We start from the raw sequence: 18247 nt of genomic DNA, 5'->3' as shown, positions 1-18247 counted from the left end.
GTATTTTTAAAATTCATTTTCTCACAGTACGTGCATACCAGCTCCAGGAAAGGACTGATGATCCTAAAACAACGAAGGACTGAGCGACTCACAGGCTGCCTAGGTCCCGGGAATCCAGGCTCCACCTACCTCATGTTCCTGGTTCCCTTTGCTGCCGAAGTAGCGCCCGCAGCCCAGATGGCCAGAGGTGGAGTAAGTCATCTGCCCTGGAGCGCCGGCGCCAGATCTGCTGCCGAGCGAGTGGGCTGTGTGCTGGGGCCGGGCAAGGGCGGTCACCTCCTCTGCGGCCCGCTCGCAGCCGGCCTTACCAGGGGAGCCGCGCACCTCCCCCTCAGCCTGTGGCCCGCCCCGCTTTCACTTTGGGCATCCAGAGTCCTTGAACATAGTTTCATTAGAGCACATTTCTGCTAGCTAGAGGCTCTAAAGCTCTGCATGCCTGTAACTCTCCCGGCAGCGTGAAAGAGCCACGGAGCAGACTTGCAGACTCATGCCAGAGGGGGGAAAGATGGGGTTTCTGGAGCCTGGGCTTTTCGTGCCGTCATGCCCATGGGAAAGTCAGGCTGGTACTGGAGCTTAACCCTCACCCCGCTGGCAGTTTCCAGACTCGGTAGGGTGACTGTAAAAGTATTCTAATTTTATAGCCAGGAGACTGGTTCTGCTACATTGACTTAATTCTCTCACCACACACCCCTCACGACCACAGGCCATCAGTGACCACACCCCTCCTGCCACGCACCCCATCCCTGACCACACCCCATCAGCGACCACACCCTCCTGGCCACCTCCCCTCCAGGGTGGAGCAGGCAGTAATGACGGGAGTGGTTTTCCTGTCCCATGTGTAATGCAGGGCTAAGTGGACGAGGCCCCCCAGGGCCTCCCCAGGGGCGCAGCGAAGCCCCCGGGGCTGTGGAGTGTGTGAGTTCCCTGGAGGAGTGAGCAAGCGGGAGGCCGTTTCTTCCCCAGTCAGCTGACAGCAGTGTCAGCGCGGAGACCCAGCGGGAGCCGCTGTCTGGGGACCTCTCACGCTCACTGGCGCGAGCAGCAGCGCGGCGGGCGGGCTCTGGGGAGCCTCTGGGGAGCCTCTGGGAGCCCGCGGCCGTGGCTCCCTCCGACCGGCCTGGTGCGGAGCGGTTCCCGCCCTCAGAGGTGGCCCTCTGCCACTCTGTCCATCCTCCACCCCGCGGACAGCGTGTGAGCCCCGAGCCCCTCACTGCAGAGTCGAGACAGCGCCCCCTGTGGCCCTGCCGCGTCCCCAGCTCGGCCCTCAGCACCCCGGGAGCCCCGGGGCTGGCCTCCGGCGCTTCACCTGGGGCCCGCCAGTGAGCCCGCTGGCTCACGCCCTTGCCCACGGTGTCTGCCGCCCTGCTGAGGGATCAGACAGTAAAGTGAGGGTGAGTGACGGCCGCCGGGACACCTGCACCTCGTGCCTGCCCTGCCTGGCCTGCCCCTGCCCGTCCGCTCGGTGACTCGCTCACGCGTCTGCCTCTCTGCGGCGCGCTCCAGGAGCGCCTGGTCGTCAGCTGCCGTCCACTTGCGAGTATGGTGTGGCCTTGGGGACAGTAACGAGTGGACGTGCCGCAAACACACCGGGCCGCCGCCTCAAAGGAAGGCCCGGCCTTCCTTTGGGTTGCCACGGCCACAGCCACGGCCCCTGCGGCTCTCGCGGTGGCTTCCGCACCCCACGGAACCTCTGTGGAGACCCAGGCCGCAGGAGGCCCTGTGCCGAGGCTCTGGGAAAGCATGGGCAGCACTTGGGTCCGGCCCGGCTGTGGGCCCCCGGTGGGGGCCAGCTGCAGGCTTCACCCCCAGCGGCGCAAGGCCAGCGGTCAGCAGCGGCTAGCCAGACACGGGCAGGGCACACGCCACGCCCCCGCCTCTGCGGAGGCTGACAAGAATGGCAGCGCACGTTTCGGTGAGGGTGTGGGGAGGGCTCTGGCCGCCTTCTGGCGGGGCGAGACTCCTGGCCCAGGGGCGCCCTCTCCCCGCAGCACCGCCACGTCAGCCCCCGTGGGCTGCGGCCGCCTTGGTGGCTGGGAGCTGGTGGCCTCCCATCGTTGGGTTATCTGTGGTCGTCCAGGACAAGACCTCTTCCCGGCTTTCCTGTTGCACAGCCTAGCAGCCAGTAGATGCTTTGCTTCATGGTTGCCCTTCCTCCAGCAGGCAGCAGTTGGTTTTTGTTTCAGCAGACGAGTGTGCTCATCTCTGTATTAGAACAGTGTCGGGCATCACTGACGCAGCCCTGGTTTGCGAGCCCACGCCACCACCCGGACACCGTGGCCACGGTGCCACGGCGGAGGCCTTCTCCGGCCTCTGCCCCAGTGGCTTTGGGTTCTGGCTTGGATTGCTGCCGCCCCGTTCTCCTGGAATGTAATGAAGTGTGACAGGTTTTTACCTATAGCTGCTGGTGTAGAGGCATAGCCAGACTGACATCAGTCTGCTGGAATAAATAAAGGTGGGTTTTATTAAAATAGCGGTATATTTTTAGCACGTTATGGAAGAGAGAGATGGAGCTAATGGAGTTTTAGCAACTCTTAGATCCTGTTAGTCAGCTGCTAGATCCTGAGATGCTGACACAGACGCTTCCCGCGTGGGACCCCGCTCCCCGTTTGGGCAGCGTGACCCCGCCGTGGGACGCGAGGGTCAGAGCGGCCTTTCGGGTGCCTCGGCGCCCTGCCTCCGCGAGCGGACGGCCCCAGCGCCCAGCCGGTGCGGGGGGCACATTCAGTGTGTGGTGGACACCGCCCGGCGCCCGCTGCGGCCGCTGTTCTCCTCGCCATGGGTGGCCTGTTTCCTCTTCTCATAGAAAGCTGCAAAGCGCAGGAACGCTGACTGCCGTGTGGTGTTTGCGCAGCCTGTGCCAATTAGGGAAGGTCACAGTAAAGGGGCCAATAAAAATTCTTCGGGTCAAACAGAATTTCGACAGACCGCAGAGATTCTTAGCTGTTTTCCGTAAGGCTAAACTGACCTAAGCGGGCCTAGGCAGGACTCGCTTCCGAAACAAGGCCGAAGGCAAATTGGTATCTGGAAGCATGAACAAATGAACGACTCCTTCCAGCCACACGTCCTGGAACTTGCAGCTAATGGGCTCACTGCCCTGTTAGGCAGCAGGAGGCCCGGGCCACGGCCAGGCTCGTTTCCTCCTTTAACTCCTCAGGAGCCTCATCTCAGTCGGAAGGAAGGGCCGCGAGGTGTGCTTTCTGGGGGGCCCTGTGCGCTTTCAGCACGAGGCTCTGAAGCCACAGACCGCAGACGGTGGCACAGGCTGACGGATCAGAAGATCAGAAAAGCTTCGAGCTTCACAGCAAGCCTGGCGACGAGGCAGGCTGAGGAGACCCAGAGTGCGGAGCGCGGCGGAGTGTCAGCCTGGGAAGGACCAGGGGACAGGCACGGGGAGAGGGCCGGCAGGGCAGCTCCCGGCGCACTCCCGGTGGGCTGCGGCCGGCAGGCGCGTGCGCAGGCGGCTGTCCGCCCGTTTCTCCCCGTGCAGAGCCAAGGCGAACGGAGCCGGACTCGAGGTGGGCCCGATCAGACGGCCCAGGGGTGTCGGACAACGTCTGAATTTGCGGGGATCTAGAAACACTGATTTGAAGTACTGAGCTCTGGCTGGCTCTGCCCACGCCGGGCCCCAACCCCAAGGCTGTCTTAGCAACACAGGGTCCTTGCGCAGAGCCTAGAGTCCCGCTGCAGCACCTCCCCAGGCGGGGGGCTGAGTGGCCCCCTCCGGCCTGTGTCCCGCGGGTCAGCTTGGGTCGGCGCCTCTGGGCCGCGTGCTCAGCCTGCACCTGAGAAGCACTGTGGTGAGGCCTAAGGCTGCCTGAGGGCACTGAGGGAAGGTTATCTGGGGTCACCCTTCCTGGGCCCCAAGGCGAATGAGGTGGGCACCTCCCAGCTTTTGTAGTTAATGCAACTCCACTGCCTGCTGTTTTCAGCAAGTCGAAATGCGCAGTCCGAGGTCTGCAGCATCTCCACGTCCCCTCCCGCCACCGCCATTTGGCCTGGGCTGTCTGGGGCCTGCCTTTGTCCACCCCTGCGGCCAGTTTAGCTCACGCTCTGCTCGGCGCGGGTCAGGCCTGTATCACCCAGGTTACTGCACGCGCGGCATACGTGTTCTGTTTTCCCAATGCCCGCTGACGTCTAGGGGAGACCAATGGCCGGGAGCTGCGGGAATGACAGCCTGCAGGGCAGGTGGGCAGAGCTGCTGGGTGAGGACCCGCCTCAGGCCGGTCACCCGTGGGCTGCGGTTTCCGTCACACCTTCATGTGGACTTCCGCCCAGCCTCTGGGAAGTCAGAAAGGGGACAGAACTCACCTGCCTCTTTGAGTCGTCGCGCTTCGCTTTCTAGTTGGGGGCTAACGAGCCTGCGGTCGGCGCTCCAGCGGCCTCCGTCCCTCCCGGGCGCGGTGATGCGCCTCCCGCCCGTTGGGAAGCGTCTGTGGCGTGCAGCCCAGGCGGCCGCGGTCTCCACGGCCAGGACAAGCCCCGGGCCCCTCTGGTGTCCGCATTCCCCACTCAGCCAGCCTCCTTCTCCCTTCCTGAACTGTGCCACTGCACACGATTCTAAAGCAAACACTCACCTACCGCTACATCTTGACGACATGGCGGAACTTTGAAAAGTAGGAGGCCAAACAGTACCACAGGCTAGAGACGAGCGACTCCATCGTGGGTAACCCAGCTGAGGAGAGACTAAGGAGCAGCTGCCGGCGTTCAGAGGCAGTGCCTCACGCAGAGCGAGACTGGCGGTCTAATGTGCCCGCTGGGGACATGCCCACTGTGCGAGGTGGGCAGCAGCTAAGGCGTGATACGGACGCAGCGGAGAGCTTGAAGTTTCCAGAATGCGACGCGGATCTGTGCTGCTGAACTTATTTTGAGGTTCGCTTGCTGCTAGTCAGTCTCCAGTTTGTTGTATTTGTGTGCATCAGTTTACGTTATTGAACGTCTTTGCAAAAGTATTGATGACGTTTGTCCCCAGACAAACCTTCCGCCGTACTTTGGGACTTTAGGGGATGAGAGGGTCATTACTCTGGCCGCTTCTGTTCACCTCAAAGAGAGAAAACGGGCTGGCTTTGGGGTGTGACTTAGCAGCTTGGTTTCCATGTTAGTAAAAGCCTCCTCATAGAGTCTTTCCCCACTGTGGTCTGACTAGTCGGTTAAAAGCAGAACATAAAAGCATACTAATTGGGGCACTCACTGATCAGCTCGCTGTAGCCAGAAGCCAGAGGGAAGACTGAAGTAGGCCGCAGATAAATGGTCTGCCTGGAACACTTAGGGACTCGCTGCAGTGACTGAAATGCTGCTTACCCTGTAAACAACAATCTACGCGTCCAGGACATGCCGTGGCTTGATGCGCACAGCCACTGGAGCGCAGGGACCGCAGGCGTTTTTCTGTCCCCGCCTCGCCAGCTCTGCCCACCCCGCCCCCCTCAGAGGGAGTCTGCCCACCCTGTGCCGTCTAGGAAGTGGGCGAGCAGCCAGGCTCCTGCCCCCACGGCTTCACGTGGCTGCGGGCATCTCCTGGGAGCTGTCACGGCGCTGGGCGCTTGACTGGGACGTGCAGGGGCCCCCTGGCCGCTCTCCTGGGTGTGGGGCGTGCGGGACCCCGCGAGTCCTCTCCGGGGTGCTTACTCCCTCGAGCCGAGTGTCTTTTCCTCTTAGTTTATCGCCATGCTGACACCTCGGTTGTGTTGCCTGGAGTATCTCTCATTCTGGCCAGTATTGCTCTTGAAGAGCTTGGCGTTTTTAAGTCTCTCACTCAGCATGTTCCTGATATTCAAGGGCAAGGCCGTACTTTTTGGGTCAGTTTTATGTGAAACTTTTTTCTTTGAATTCGTGGGTGAGAACCTGCTCAGGGTAACGTTCCTGACACCACCAAGCCTCCCTCCTGCCGATTTCGGACCTCATGTTGCTTCCTGAAGTTTCTGGACTTTGTGTCCCTCCCCTGAGAGGGGGCGCCTGAATGGTCTCCAGAGAGCTGCCTCCACTCCCTGGGCCCCGTGGCTGTGGATGTGACGGGTCTGCAGAGGCAGCCCTGGTTAGAGACCTAGGTCAAGGTCCAGGGTGGCCCGGGTCACCTGCCTAAGCCCGTCTGCTCGCTGCCCTGAAAACCTCACGCTCTTCCTGGTGGGAAGAGTTTGGCCACTGCGAGAGGGCCACGGCCACAGAGCGCCTCCGGTTCCCTGGCTGAGGGTGGCCCTCGGGTCAGACGAGGGGGCAGGCCGAGCCAAACAGCCCGCACTCTGGGTTCAGACTCAGAACAGAGAACCAGCCAGACCATGTGACGTTCTGACCTACCTACTGTGAGAGCAAATATTTATGCTATAAATCACTGGCCAGAGGACGCGCTGGACGGGAGCGATGGAGATGGCCGCACCACTTTCGCAGTCGACTATTTTTTAAAGCATTTTAGGTTCACAAAAGACCTGAACAGGAGGCAGCGAGTGCCCCCCCGCGCCCCCTCGCACCGTCCGCGTCCCGGAGCCGGTCCCCCCAGCGGGCCCTCGCGTCAGGCCGCGGCACCCAGCGGCGCGTGCGCCAGACACCTGTGATGCTGCGCGCCCCGCATCCCATGGCCTGCACGCTGCCCCGCGCTGAAGCCCCGGTGCTCTCCTGGCCGCCCGCCCTGGACGCCTTCAGGGCTGTTCCCGTTAGGAACGCCGTGGAGTCGGAACCCGGCAAGCAGCCTTTGCGGGCTGGCTCCCGCTCGGCGCCCTTCGAGAGGCACAAGCGTCCTTCTCTGCACCTGCTCTCACCCCACGGCTGCGGTTTTCTTCCCCTTCCTCTGTCAGCCCGCGGGGCTGGGGCTTGACTCGCTCTGCACTGAGGTCTCTGCCCAGAAAGGCCCCCAGCTTAGGCTAAGGACCCCAGAGAAGTAGGCCCCTCTCGCGGGCGGGGCTCGCTGTGGGCCCGTGGTCCTGCTTCTCGGGCGAGAACAGCCCTCCGGGCTCCGCGCCGCCCTCAGCCTGGCCTCGGCTCCCGCCTGCCGGCCCCCAGAGCGGACGCCCTGCAGGGCAGACGTGGCCGAGTGGGCCTGGGCTGTTGCTGGCTGCTCCGCCGGCCTGCGCTTGGGGTTCGGGAGACGCCTGGTCACCCATTTTGCTGTAAATATCCATCAGCTTTTGATTTGGCTGGACAGCTAGTTGCCTTGGATGCTTGTAAGAGGGAGTGGGCGTTGTTTTCCAGAATCCTGCAACATCTAGTCTAGACGTACTTTTTGGAAATTGGCTTGTAGATATTACTCCTAAAATTTAGTCCATAATTCAGTCACCAGGTGATGCCCCCCTTGTTAAAAAAAAAAAACAAAACTGTAGTAATAGGTTTCTCTGTAAAGAGAATTACTTAAAAATACATTTAATTCCTTCCCTGCTGTCTCTGTGGTGATGGAGGTGATGTTATGACTGGTGAGGGCAGGTGCGTCGGTGCCGAGAGTTTGGCAGGGGAAGGCAGCAGCCCTTTGGCGGAAGGCTCGCGGATTATTCTGTGATTATTTGTGGATCTGAAATACTAAATCATCTTAAGCCTCCAGTTATGTCAAAGTTCAGCCAGGAGTTGAGCCAGTTACATAAGGAGACGAAGAAGTTATTCAGAGCTTCCTCCGTTCCGCAGCTCGCAGCGCTTGTGTGCAATGCTTTCTGTGCTCCAGGAGATGCCGAAGTGATTCCGGACAGCGGAAGTGAGGCGCAGGGCAGGGAGGGGGCGCTGCCGGGGCCTGTGCGCTCCAGCCGCGGAGGCGGGCGGAGGCTGGAGCAGATCGGCAGGTCAGGAGCAGGTGTGGAAAGGAAACAGGGCCAGTGAGAGCAGGTGGGGAACCAAGTCAACTTAGGTAGTCAAAGCAGTTGGCTTTTTAATTTTTATTGCTCTTAATTTAAATTGATATTGTTATTAAGGAAAATATGGGAGATTTTTACATTTCACTAAAAAATGATCACTGGCGTTTTCCCCGGGTCTACAAAGTGTGAAATGCCCCACCTCACACCCACGCTTGGGGTGTAATGAAATTCATCTTGTTTAACCGCATCCCCGTAAGGAAAATGACTGTTGGCCACAGTCTGTGTGAGCGAAGTCTCAGGCCAGGGCAGGCTGAGTGCCAGGATGTGACGGACCCTCCTGCCAGTCTCCGATTAGGGACTCCACTCACGCCCCCTGCCGGCAGAAAGCACAGCCCCGAGGGGCTGGCCACACGGTGCCTTGGCCCAGTGCCGCTGCGTGTGACCAAACCAGCGTCCCCCGCATAGGCTTTTCTTCTTGTCTCCGTGTTAAGGGACTAGTACCACGATCTTCAGAGGACTCACACAGCTCAACAAGGAACAGATAATCCAGCCAGAAAGGAAGACGTGGACAGAGACCCAGACGCGTGCTCTCCAGGAAGACCCGTGGTGGCGAGAGGCAGGCGACAGACAGCAGCTGACCACATAGCAGCAGGGACGCGCACGCCTAGACTGCCGCCGAGGCCGCCTCCCCCGGGAGGAAGGCCCGTGCCCCAAAGGGAGCAAGCAGGCGTTAGAGAGAGAGTGGGGGGAAGGAACCTGTCCTCGCATGGGGGCGGAGAGGGCCCAGCTCCGTGGGAACCGGTCGGGAGCTCTTCCAGGTATTCAAAACAGATCTACGGAGGTCCGAACAGTCCAGGCCTAAGTGCCTACCGAAGAACAGAATGGTGGTAGTCGAGGAAATCGAGAACCGAGGTGCAGCTGGCTGTCATCCAAGCGTTTAACTGCTACTCACAGTCCCTCTGAGCCCAGAGGGAGGGCTGCACATAGAAACTGCCCCCCCCCGAGTCGCTGTTACCTCAAAAGCACGCCCAGAGTATCTGAAATGGCTCCACGCGTGGACACTTCCATGGGATTAGCAGTTCTGGGCACACACCAACTGGTTGGTGGATGCTCTACTGGGCTCAAAGACACATCGTAGATAAACTAGGAGTCGAGGTTGCAGCCCTGACTGTGCCTTACGCGACATGCCTGGGAGCCCAGCGTCTTGACCACTGTAACTCACGTGCAGTCAGTGGGACAGAGTCATGCAGGGGAGAGGCCCCTCGGGCGCCCCCGGGACACCCGACTAAATAGGAAATAAAGTAATGCGAGAATACATCAGAAAGAAGTGCAAACGCACCCCTAGTAACTGAAAAAAAATGTAAACTGCTTCAGCCTCACCATGAAGATAGTGCCCTTGACTGAAAGTCTAACCGCACGTCTTGCTGGACAGACCTACAGATGCGTCGGGGGTGAAGCACACATTGATCTCAGCTGGCTGTTAACCACCATCAAAAGGTCACAGTCAAATCCAGTTGTATTCAGAAAGCACTCAATGCCTTTATCATTAGTTTAACTTGAGTGAGTGCTTTAGTATCTAAAATTTAAACTTCTTTATTATGCATCCGGAAAAGTCACACTAGCATAAACATAATAATGAAAACTGGGAGAGAGAGAGAGAGAGAGAGAATAGTGTCTAGTACAAAGTAAAAATGTGTTTCCACTGTGAAAGCCAGAACATAGTGTCTGATCCATCACCGATGACATGTCAGAGCGTCCTGATGAAAGCCAGTCAGATGAAATGAGCCCTTACCTAGCTTTATTTATTCATCCCTGATATAATTCTTATACTTTAGCTAACGCCTTAGAAATTCTCCCCCTACTCCACCACCATTATTAAAACTAACATGGAGATTTTGGCCATGTTTTCTTTTGGACTTTTCCTTTATCACTATATGCTTCGATTTACCTTACCAAGATGGACCTTATTTGTCGTGTCAGTTACTAAACACAGGCGCCAGATTTATCACACTCATGTCCTATAACATCCCCGGCGCCACCTGCTTTCCAGTCATGTATTTGTCTTGCCTATGACTGTCAGCTTGTTCCAGGCTATGGATGGCCAATAAAGAAGATGAGAACGTGAAGATGACTTATTTGAATTTGCAGGAAATAGAAAAGTAATGGATCTAGCTCTGCATGTTAGAACTTTTTATCATCACACTGAAGTGACATAAAGTTAGCAGTGGCATAGATTTCACTGGACTGCAAAAGCCCCTCAACAGCAGTTTATTGAACAATGTATCACAAATGAATAGGTGACTATCTAAAGTGAGTCGAGAAATCTGAACTTGAATGCCAGCTCTTTCATGCAGTACCTGAAATCTGGCTTTGGGATTTTTTATTGATGAGATGCAGTCATAGAACTTACTTTGCAGAACCGACTGTGGAGAGCACATGATGTATACAAAGCAGCCAGCTCATCATCTGAGAGCAGCAGATTTAAAAAAATAATAAAAGGAAAGGAAAATGCAGCTGCAGGAAACATTGAAAAAAGAAGTCGATAAAATTCAGCATCTATTTATGATGAAAAAACGAAACAAAACAAAAAGCCCTGTCTTACCAAACCCAGAATAGATGGGAACTTTGACAAAACAGAGTCATAAAAAAAGCCGGGAGATGCAGAGCCAGTCGGAGCAGAGGAGGTCTTGAAGAGCAGCAGCAAGCCAGGGAGATTCGCCTTAACCCAGCAAGGCTTATCTGGCACAGCAGAGAAACAGACCAGGGGCGGAGGAGAGGAGGACACAGACCTACCACGGCTGCGGCGGCGTGGCTGTGCTTCTGCGGGAGAGCCCAGGTCTCAGCAAACGATGCTGAGAGAATCATTGGAAAAACAGAAACAAAATTTCACTTCTACCTTCCTCAGATGAAAAACAATCCCGGCAGAAAAAGTACCTAAATGGGAAAAAAGAAACTACGCGGCTTTTTGGAGACAGAGAGAAAAAGGCAGCGTCTGGCTTTAATGCCAGTTGATAGCGCCAGGCTGGCCTCACCCTCGGGCCAGGCTTGTCCACCCGCCAACTGCCCTAGAGGCATTTGGCAGCTCTGTGCCACTCTCATCTTGCGCAGGGCAGCAAACGAGCGGCCTCACAGCGCAGGCCTTCACCCCACACACCCAGTGTCTGTGCGCTAGTGAGCTTTCAGTGGCGCAGCTTCCAAATCTCTCTGGAGTCCACGCTTATCAGGATGTCTCCAAAATCCTATTCTAAGCCTCTCACCGCTTCCCTGGATTCTTAAAACAACACCCTAACTGATCTCTTTGCATCCATCCTTGCAAAGGTCCAGATAGTTTCTCAGAACATAAAACCAGACTGTGTATTTACTTTGGTCAAAGTCAAACAAACTAATCATTTCCCACCACAACCTGATAGTGTCAGATGCTTTCCCAAGGCTGACCATGGAGAAAACAGACATGGAGGGAAGGTCTCTGCGACTCGCACTTCTCCGCACCATCTGCTCTTCTCCAGAAACACTACCTTTGCCCTCATCGCTGTTTCTGGAACAGCCAGGCTACTCCTGTCTCAGTGCTTCTCTCTTCCCCTGGAATGGTCTTCCTCCGGGCCTCAGCCCTGCACTTGGCTGTCCGTGCTCAGGACACCCCCTGGCCCCACCCAACTCAGAGGGCTCCATCCTATAAATTATGTCCCTAGATGATCTTGTCCGTTTAACACGTCTCTTCCCACATTAACACTCAGACCCCAGGAGTAGAGACCTGGGTGTAAACACCGACTCATGATCGTGACTATGAAGGTTTTGATAAACAAATACATGACTGAATGGATGGACAAGAGAAGAGACACAGGACAGTCTCCAGGCCACAGTGGCAGGACACCGAAGACGCTTGGCCTTTCACATCCAATGTTCCTAATACCCCCAAATACCTCAGCGCCCAGGGCCCCAGGGCCCCAGGGCTCTCTTAGACGCTCACACATGTCGCGTAGCAACAAGGGGAGCAGCAGGCAGCCCAGGTTCTGGAGCATGGCAGCCACATAGGTGGGACAGCGCTCCCCTGCCAAGGGCGCTTCGGGACTCCGGGCCCTGGCATGGAAATTCTCCAGTCTCAGCTCCGGGGAACATGAGCCCTGCGGAGGTGGCACAAGCCCCGTCAATTGTGGGAGCCCACCCCCAGCAGCCATCGCTTTCTGTGGCAGCAGAGCCTCAAGAATGCCTCCTGTTTAGTTTGATGTAGTCCCATTTGTTTATTTTTGCTTGTTTTCCTTTGCTAGCAGAGTAGTATCCTCAAATACTACTCCAATACTAGAGTCGTATCTCTAAAGATTGTCAAGGGCCATGGTCTGTAGTCTTTATGGCTTTATAGCCAAGGCTTTGATCCACTTTACCCAGATTCCTTCTCTTGCATGTCTTTGTAAAATTTTTTCAATGCTATTTGTTAAAGAGATTTTCCTTTCTCAAATGTATGCTTTTGACTCTTTGGTCATAAATTAACTGTCCACATAAGTGTCCATTGCTCTGTGTATGTGTGTGTGTTTACTCCAACACCATGTTGTTTTGATTACTATCACTTTACAGTATAGTTTGAAGTTAGGGAGCATCATAGCTCCATCCCCCTCCCCCACTTTTGGGATTGCTTTGGCTATTTAGGGTAGCTCTGGTTCCATGTAAATTTTAGTACTATTTGTTTTATTTCTTTGAAAAGGTGCCAGTGGAATTTTGACAGGGGCCACACTGAGTCTTTATGTCGCTTCAGATAGGATGATCCTTTTAACAAAGGGCCATTCCATAAGCATGAACGATGTCTCCATTTCTTTGTGCCATCTTTTCTTTTTTTTTTTTTAAGATTTATTTATGTTTGCACACAGAACTAGAGTACAGGCCAGAGGTGCAGGCAGTGAAAGGATTCACCAGAGACAGAGCGGGGAGCAGAACAGGCCTACTGACACAGTCACTGCTGAGGGGAGCAGCAGGTGGGTCACAAGAGGTCTGCTGCGCCATGTGGTTCACCTCTGGGGTGGGGATTGAACTCATGCTGCAGTGGCTTTAGCTTCTCAGTGCTGTGCTTTAACCTGCTGCACCACCAGGGAGGGCCCTCTTCTATTTCTTTTAATACTGTGTTAAAGGTTTCATTGTATAGGCCTTTCACCTCCTTAGGTAAGCTTATTCCTAGGCACTTCCTTATGTAATTGTAAATGGGATTGTTTTCTTAATTTCTTTTTCTTCTAGTTCACTGCATATAGCAATATGACAGATTTTGTACTCTATCACTTTACTATACTGTTCTTGATAGTTTTTTAGTGGAGTTTTAAGGATTTCCACCAAGTGTGGTATTTAACACCCAGACATTGAATGTATTTCTCAGCGAGATTGCCTAGTGACCAAGGCAGAGGCATTTGAGAGGGGTATCTGTAGCTTTGAGGCTCTAGGCCAAACGCAGTCATTCTTCTCCCCTCACCCAGAACATAACTTAGTCATCGTGAGCACAGGACCAGGCGTCTTGCTCGGTAGAGGAGAGACAGCCTGTGGCTACTCAGGTGACTGCGAGCGCGAGAAGGAGGGCGAGTGTCCTCCCAGGACACCCTCTGCGCCCGTCCTGCCCGCAGCAGCGCTGGTGTGGGAGGCAGGTGGGCTGGGTCCCGGGGCGGCCCTCCAGGCCAGGCCACACGCCTGCACTGCTAAGATGTGTTGTTTACTTGGCACGTTCCCAGCTCTGTCATTTTCTGAACATTGTCTAAACATTTGCAGATTTCATCATTGTCATTTATAAATGGACATTAAAAATAGCCACATGACTGCTCTGGAGAGCAAATTACATTTGTATGACAGCTAGGAGAGGGCCTGTGAGAGCAGACAGGCAAAAATGCTGGTGCTCCCAGCTCTGCGTGACTGTGTTAGATCAGTCCTCCGCAGAAGCGCCACTCGGGTCGGCTGTCAGTAATGCTCCTTAGCTCCGAGTCTCCCCTTTGTCCTGCCTGAGGTACCCAAATGAGGAAGGAAACACTTAAGCCACAGTCGCGTTGCTGGAGTGTCTGCTTCATTCACTTCCATACGCTTCTCTAAACAGACATCTTGTGAAGTGTGATTCAGTCTGTTTCAATGGCTCAAGGCTTGAGTAGCATGCCAAGTTTAAATGCCAAAGTGTAATGGAGATCCAGCATATAGATGAGCTCTTCTCCGAGTCCTGAAAGTCAGCAGAAGATTCCTAACAAAGAGCAATCACAAGTGGTGATTTTATACAACTGGGTCCAATTATATTATATTTAGCATTTTTTATGAAAGAAGAAGAGAAACAAGAATGGACTAAGAAAACACTTCCCTTTTGTGACGTACTCTCAAAGAGGCAAAGATGAATTGCCTTATGAAGTTCTTCTGATAGCTCAAGGATTATAACTGTCTCAAGAGGAAAGTCACACAGCGACTTCTGAGGGGCAAACAGACCGTCTGTCCAGGACTAAGCCAGGCCGTTCCCGCACGACCCCTACAGAAAACATTCTGTGCTGATAGTCTGTCATCAGCACTCTTTGATGACATCCAAGCCAGTAGAGACTTAGAAACAAAACAAGTGATTCTTGATTCTCGTCATGCAGAATACAGACTTCAGGGTGGTCCCCTGGTGGCGCAAAGGGTTAAAGTGCAGCACTGTGATGCTCTCCACAGAGGCTGCAGCAGGAGTTGCACCCAGGGCCAGGAGGGACCCCGGGGTGCTGCACACCTCCCCTGTCTCCCTGCTACTCCCCTCAGCAGTGTACGTCGTCAGTGGATCTGCCTGTTCTGCTCCCCACTCTGCCTCTGGGGAATCCTCTCACCCCCCGCACCTCTGGCCTACACCCCAGCTCTTGTAAGCATACGTAAATAAATCTTTGAGAAAGAGCGAGCTCCCTTCACCCCCGTGAGCCCCCATGAGGGTGACCAGGCTGTTCATTCTAAGTGAGGAAGGGGAGAACCCTAAGGTGGGTCTTACACTTGCTCTCCCCTGCTGGCAGCTTCTGCACGGCAAGCCGCTAAGAGGAGATGTGTGAGCAGATGCATGTGAAAGCTGTACCAGACGTTCAGAGAGACATAGCTCCCAGATCTTGGAGACAGAGAGTGGGAGCGAGACGGGTGAGCAGTAGAAATCTGACCGGACGCCTCAGGAGGCCTGGGCCAGACTGCCCACCTGAGTGCCAGGGCCTTGCACGCAGCCGTGGGCCTTGTCACACAATAGAAAACGTCTGGACGTGTTTCCTAGCCTCCATTCCGAGGTGTCCATTCCCCACTGTCGTGAATGTGCTCAAGACACCTGCTTTTCCCTGGAGAAGGGGACTCTCGGGGGGTTCGGTTTATCTGGGGGGCTCTGACAAGTCCGGAGTTTGTCCAAAGCGTGGATCTAGAGTTCACAGAGAAATTTCATCCCAAACTTTCTGACGTCAAAAAAATAAAAAGTTCCCATGACCCACTAAAAAAAAGAACCTCCTATTTGTTTCAATATTAGAAAGAAAGGATAGAATTTAAAAACCTCTGGGCTTCTCGGAGGCTGTGATTCGGTGCTGAGCTACCCTTTTCCAATCCCGTTGGTCCATTTCCATGTTTCCAAGATCCTCTCAGCCGTGGACACCCCCTGAGCTCGTGTCAAACGCAGCAGCGCCGGCCAGAGGGTGAAGGACGCCTTTGTGTACAAGAACAGCCACGGCTGTTGCAGCCCCGAGGACCCGAGGGCTGGAGGACATTGCCGCTCTGCCTGTTTTCAGTGTTGAGACTTACTCCGTAAGGCCCCTTGTATTTTGGCTTAGTTCAAAGCCTTTTCTCCAGGATCCTGCAGTTCCTCTATGACATGTTAAATCGGTGAGCTTTTCTGAGTCGCGCGGGGTTCACTGTGCCCCGAACAACCGCTGCGGAGAGCCGGCCCACGTTGTCTGGCCCCGCGTGGCCACTCGCCTCCTCTCCACCCCTTCTCCCTCTGTCCCAGGAAGTGTTTATATTTTTCATTTTTCTATGACTCCACATTCTGGGTATCATCAGTTCTGCTGTGGTTCGCTGGCATTTTAACCCTTCCGTTGAGTTTTTACTTCGAGGTGTCTTCCGTTTGGAGAATCTCCTACTCACGGCTGGAAGGGGAAGCCTGACCCTCGGCGGGGCCGCCCAGCCGTCCCTCTCCGTGGCCTGGCCTGCGTCGCTCTCCGCCTCGCGCTCCGGGTTCAGTGTTCCCTGAACACTGTGTGTGCCGGCTGCATCTGGAGCTTCCTCCAGTCTCGTGGGCTGGCACTGCCCTTTCGCACCTCTTGGGTTTTATTCTTTTAGGAGGCCTGGGGGTATTTGTCCGCTTGAAGCGAAGCTGAAGCGCGTGCCAGCTTCACGAGCGGGCCTCTCAGGGAGGCGCCCAGTGCCGCCGTCCCCATGCTGTGCTGGGGTACTTTTCTAACTGACCTTCATGAAAACAAGGTCCTGGCTTATGCAGGAGGCAGGTGCGTGTCAGTCCCACCTGCTGACCTCTCTGGGCAGAGGCTTTGCTTGCTTCACCCCACCCCATAGCTCGCCAGGACGTCCAGCCTGCTGGTCACTGCACGCAGAGACGGGCCCAGGCGTGCGCTGGCTTTGGGCACAGGGTCACGGCCCTTTTGTTTTTGAAATTGGGCAGTGTTTCAAAATCACTTCAAACACTTGACGAGGATTTGCCTGGTGTGTTAACTACAGATTTTCCAGCTTATGTCAGACTATTCTCTAGCCAGAGCTTTAGTCTCTAGTTTATTCTTTCATCATTTCTAATGAAAAGGACTAAATTCAGTTCAATACAAGGACAATATTCAGCTAGTTCTGAAGCAGAATTTTTAGTGGTCTGCGTTTCAAATCTTGAGAATTTAGAAGTCCTTCAGGTTGTTTCTTTTTTTTTTTTTTTTTCTCTCCTGATTCTTTTCCTGTGCTCAAAAGTGATGGACTAGAGAGATTTATTTTTAAGTTCTAAATAAAGGAACTCTCTAAAATGCCTCTGGCATCCTGGCAGGACAGGGGCTATTTCTTGGTAGCCACCACTAGACACTCACCACAATAGAGAGGAGTCATCGTTTTCAAGTAAAATTTGCAAAAAGAGAGAATCCAAATCTTTTTCTTCTAAACACTATTTGAAAAAATTACTCTATAGGTCTGACAATGTGTAGCTATTCTCAGACAAGGTCATTTGCCCCAATACTCAGAAGTAAAAGCTCATAAATGTATGTAGAAATCTTTCCACCTAGTCAAACTATTCAATATTAAGTGAGTTTTAGCACATGGAGTTCATCCCACAGAAATGACAGATTGAAAAAGGCTGGGTGAGCTCTTTTAGGGGGGGAAACATGATTTAAGAAAATAGCAATACCCGTATCTGAAAGGAACTAGCAGCCCTCCCTGGGGGCGCAGCGGGTTAAAGCCCAGCACTGAGAAGCTGAAGCCGCTTCCGCATGAGTTCAGTTCCCGCCTGCCCCGGAGGTGACCCCAGGGCGCTGCAGACCTCTCCTGACCGGCCGGTTGTCCCCTCAGCAGTGGACTTCCTCGATCTGCCTGTTCTGCTCCCCGCTCTGTCTCTGCTGAAGCCTCTCGCCGCCCCTGAGCCTCTGGCCTGCACCCCAGTTCTGTATGTACAAATAAATAAATCTTAAAAAAAAAAAAAAGGAACTAGCAATCACACCACCTCACATAGCGCACCTGCTACTCTGGGAAAACTAACAAATTGTGTAAAATTATAAGGGTAGAGGGAAGGCTTATCTGCCCTCTCTACGAGGGGCTGGTTCTCTTCCTCCTTTCTCAGACGTCACAGGTGCGAAGTGAGATTGTTCACCGGTGAAAAAAACCCTAAAAACACTGCCAGTGTAAACAGTGATGAAAAGTAACTATTTCCTCTCAGAAATACTAAATTCACACAAGGCCACACTTGATCCTGGCGTGTGGTTCTCTCTTAAGTTGGCACTAGGACTCTGGCTTGACACAGCATGTTGCTTATGAAACACGTTCAGATACTTCTGCTCATCCCTCTGCTGTCCAAGTCTTTCCGTAAAAAGAGGTCTGGGATTCTGAACAAAAGGGGAAAGTGCTTATTCTCCAGAGAGCAGATATTGTCAAGAAGTAAAGTATTGTGAATGGGAACAAGACTTGAAAACCCTGGGAAGTTTTATGGACAACCCGAAATTACTTTTCCTTTAACTCTTAAATGTTTTCAGTGAAGCACCATTGTTTTACACCCTCGTAAATATTTGCCAGTATGGGGTCCCCCAACTGTGGCAACTGCAGCTCCCCCCACCGCTAAAACACGGACAGGCCTCTTCTGGCCACCCTTCCTCCCCTCCCCCGCCCGCCTGGGTGCCTCCGCCACATGTCAGCTTTCAAGGGCTAGTTTAAAATTCTCTTTTACTTTCTTTATGGTTCATTTAGTTTTAATTCTGCAGCAGCCTCTCATCGCTAATATGTAAACACAAGTCTTTCAAATCAAATTTTTTTTTTCCCATAGACACAGGAACTAGAATCATCAAATGATAAACAGA

The 18247-nt window shown here is 54.1% G+C and overlaps 1 protein-coding gene across 1 annotated transcript in view; it reads right to left on the bottom strand.

The window, feature by feature from the left end:
- Window positions 1-147, bottom strand: part of TRPC6 (transient receptor potential cation channel, subfamily C, member 6) — a 33012-nt gene extending 32865 nt beyond the window's left edge. Inside the window, exon 1 of the mRNA XM_004689428.2 lies at window positions 130-147. Coding sequence (XP_004689485.2) covers window positions 130-134 — 5 coding nt within the window. The 5' untranslated portion in view covers window positions 135-147. The remainder of the gene's footprint in view (window positions 1-129) is intronic.
- Window positions 148-18247: the final 18100 nt, after the last annotated feature.

The sequence above is a fragment of the Condylura cristata genome, unplaced genomic scaffold (genome assembly GCF_000260355.1).
Source record: "Condylura cristata isolate star-nosed mole 26May11 unplaced genomic scaffold, ConCri1.0 scaffold00025, whole genome shotgun sequence".
Classification (NCBI taxonomy): domain Eukaryota; kingdom Metazoa; phylum Chordata; class Mammalia; order Eulipotyphla; family Talpidae; genus Condylura; species Condylura cristata.
Note: the sequence above shows the minus strand (reverse complement) of the source record. Positions and strands in the feature narration are given on the sequence as shown.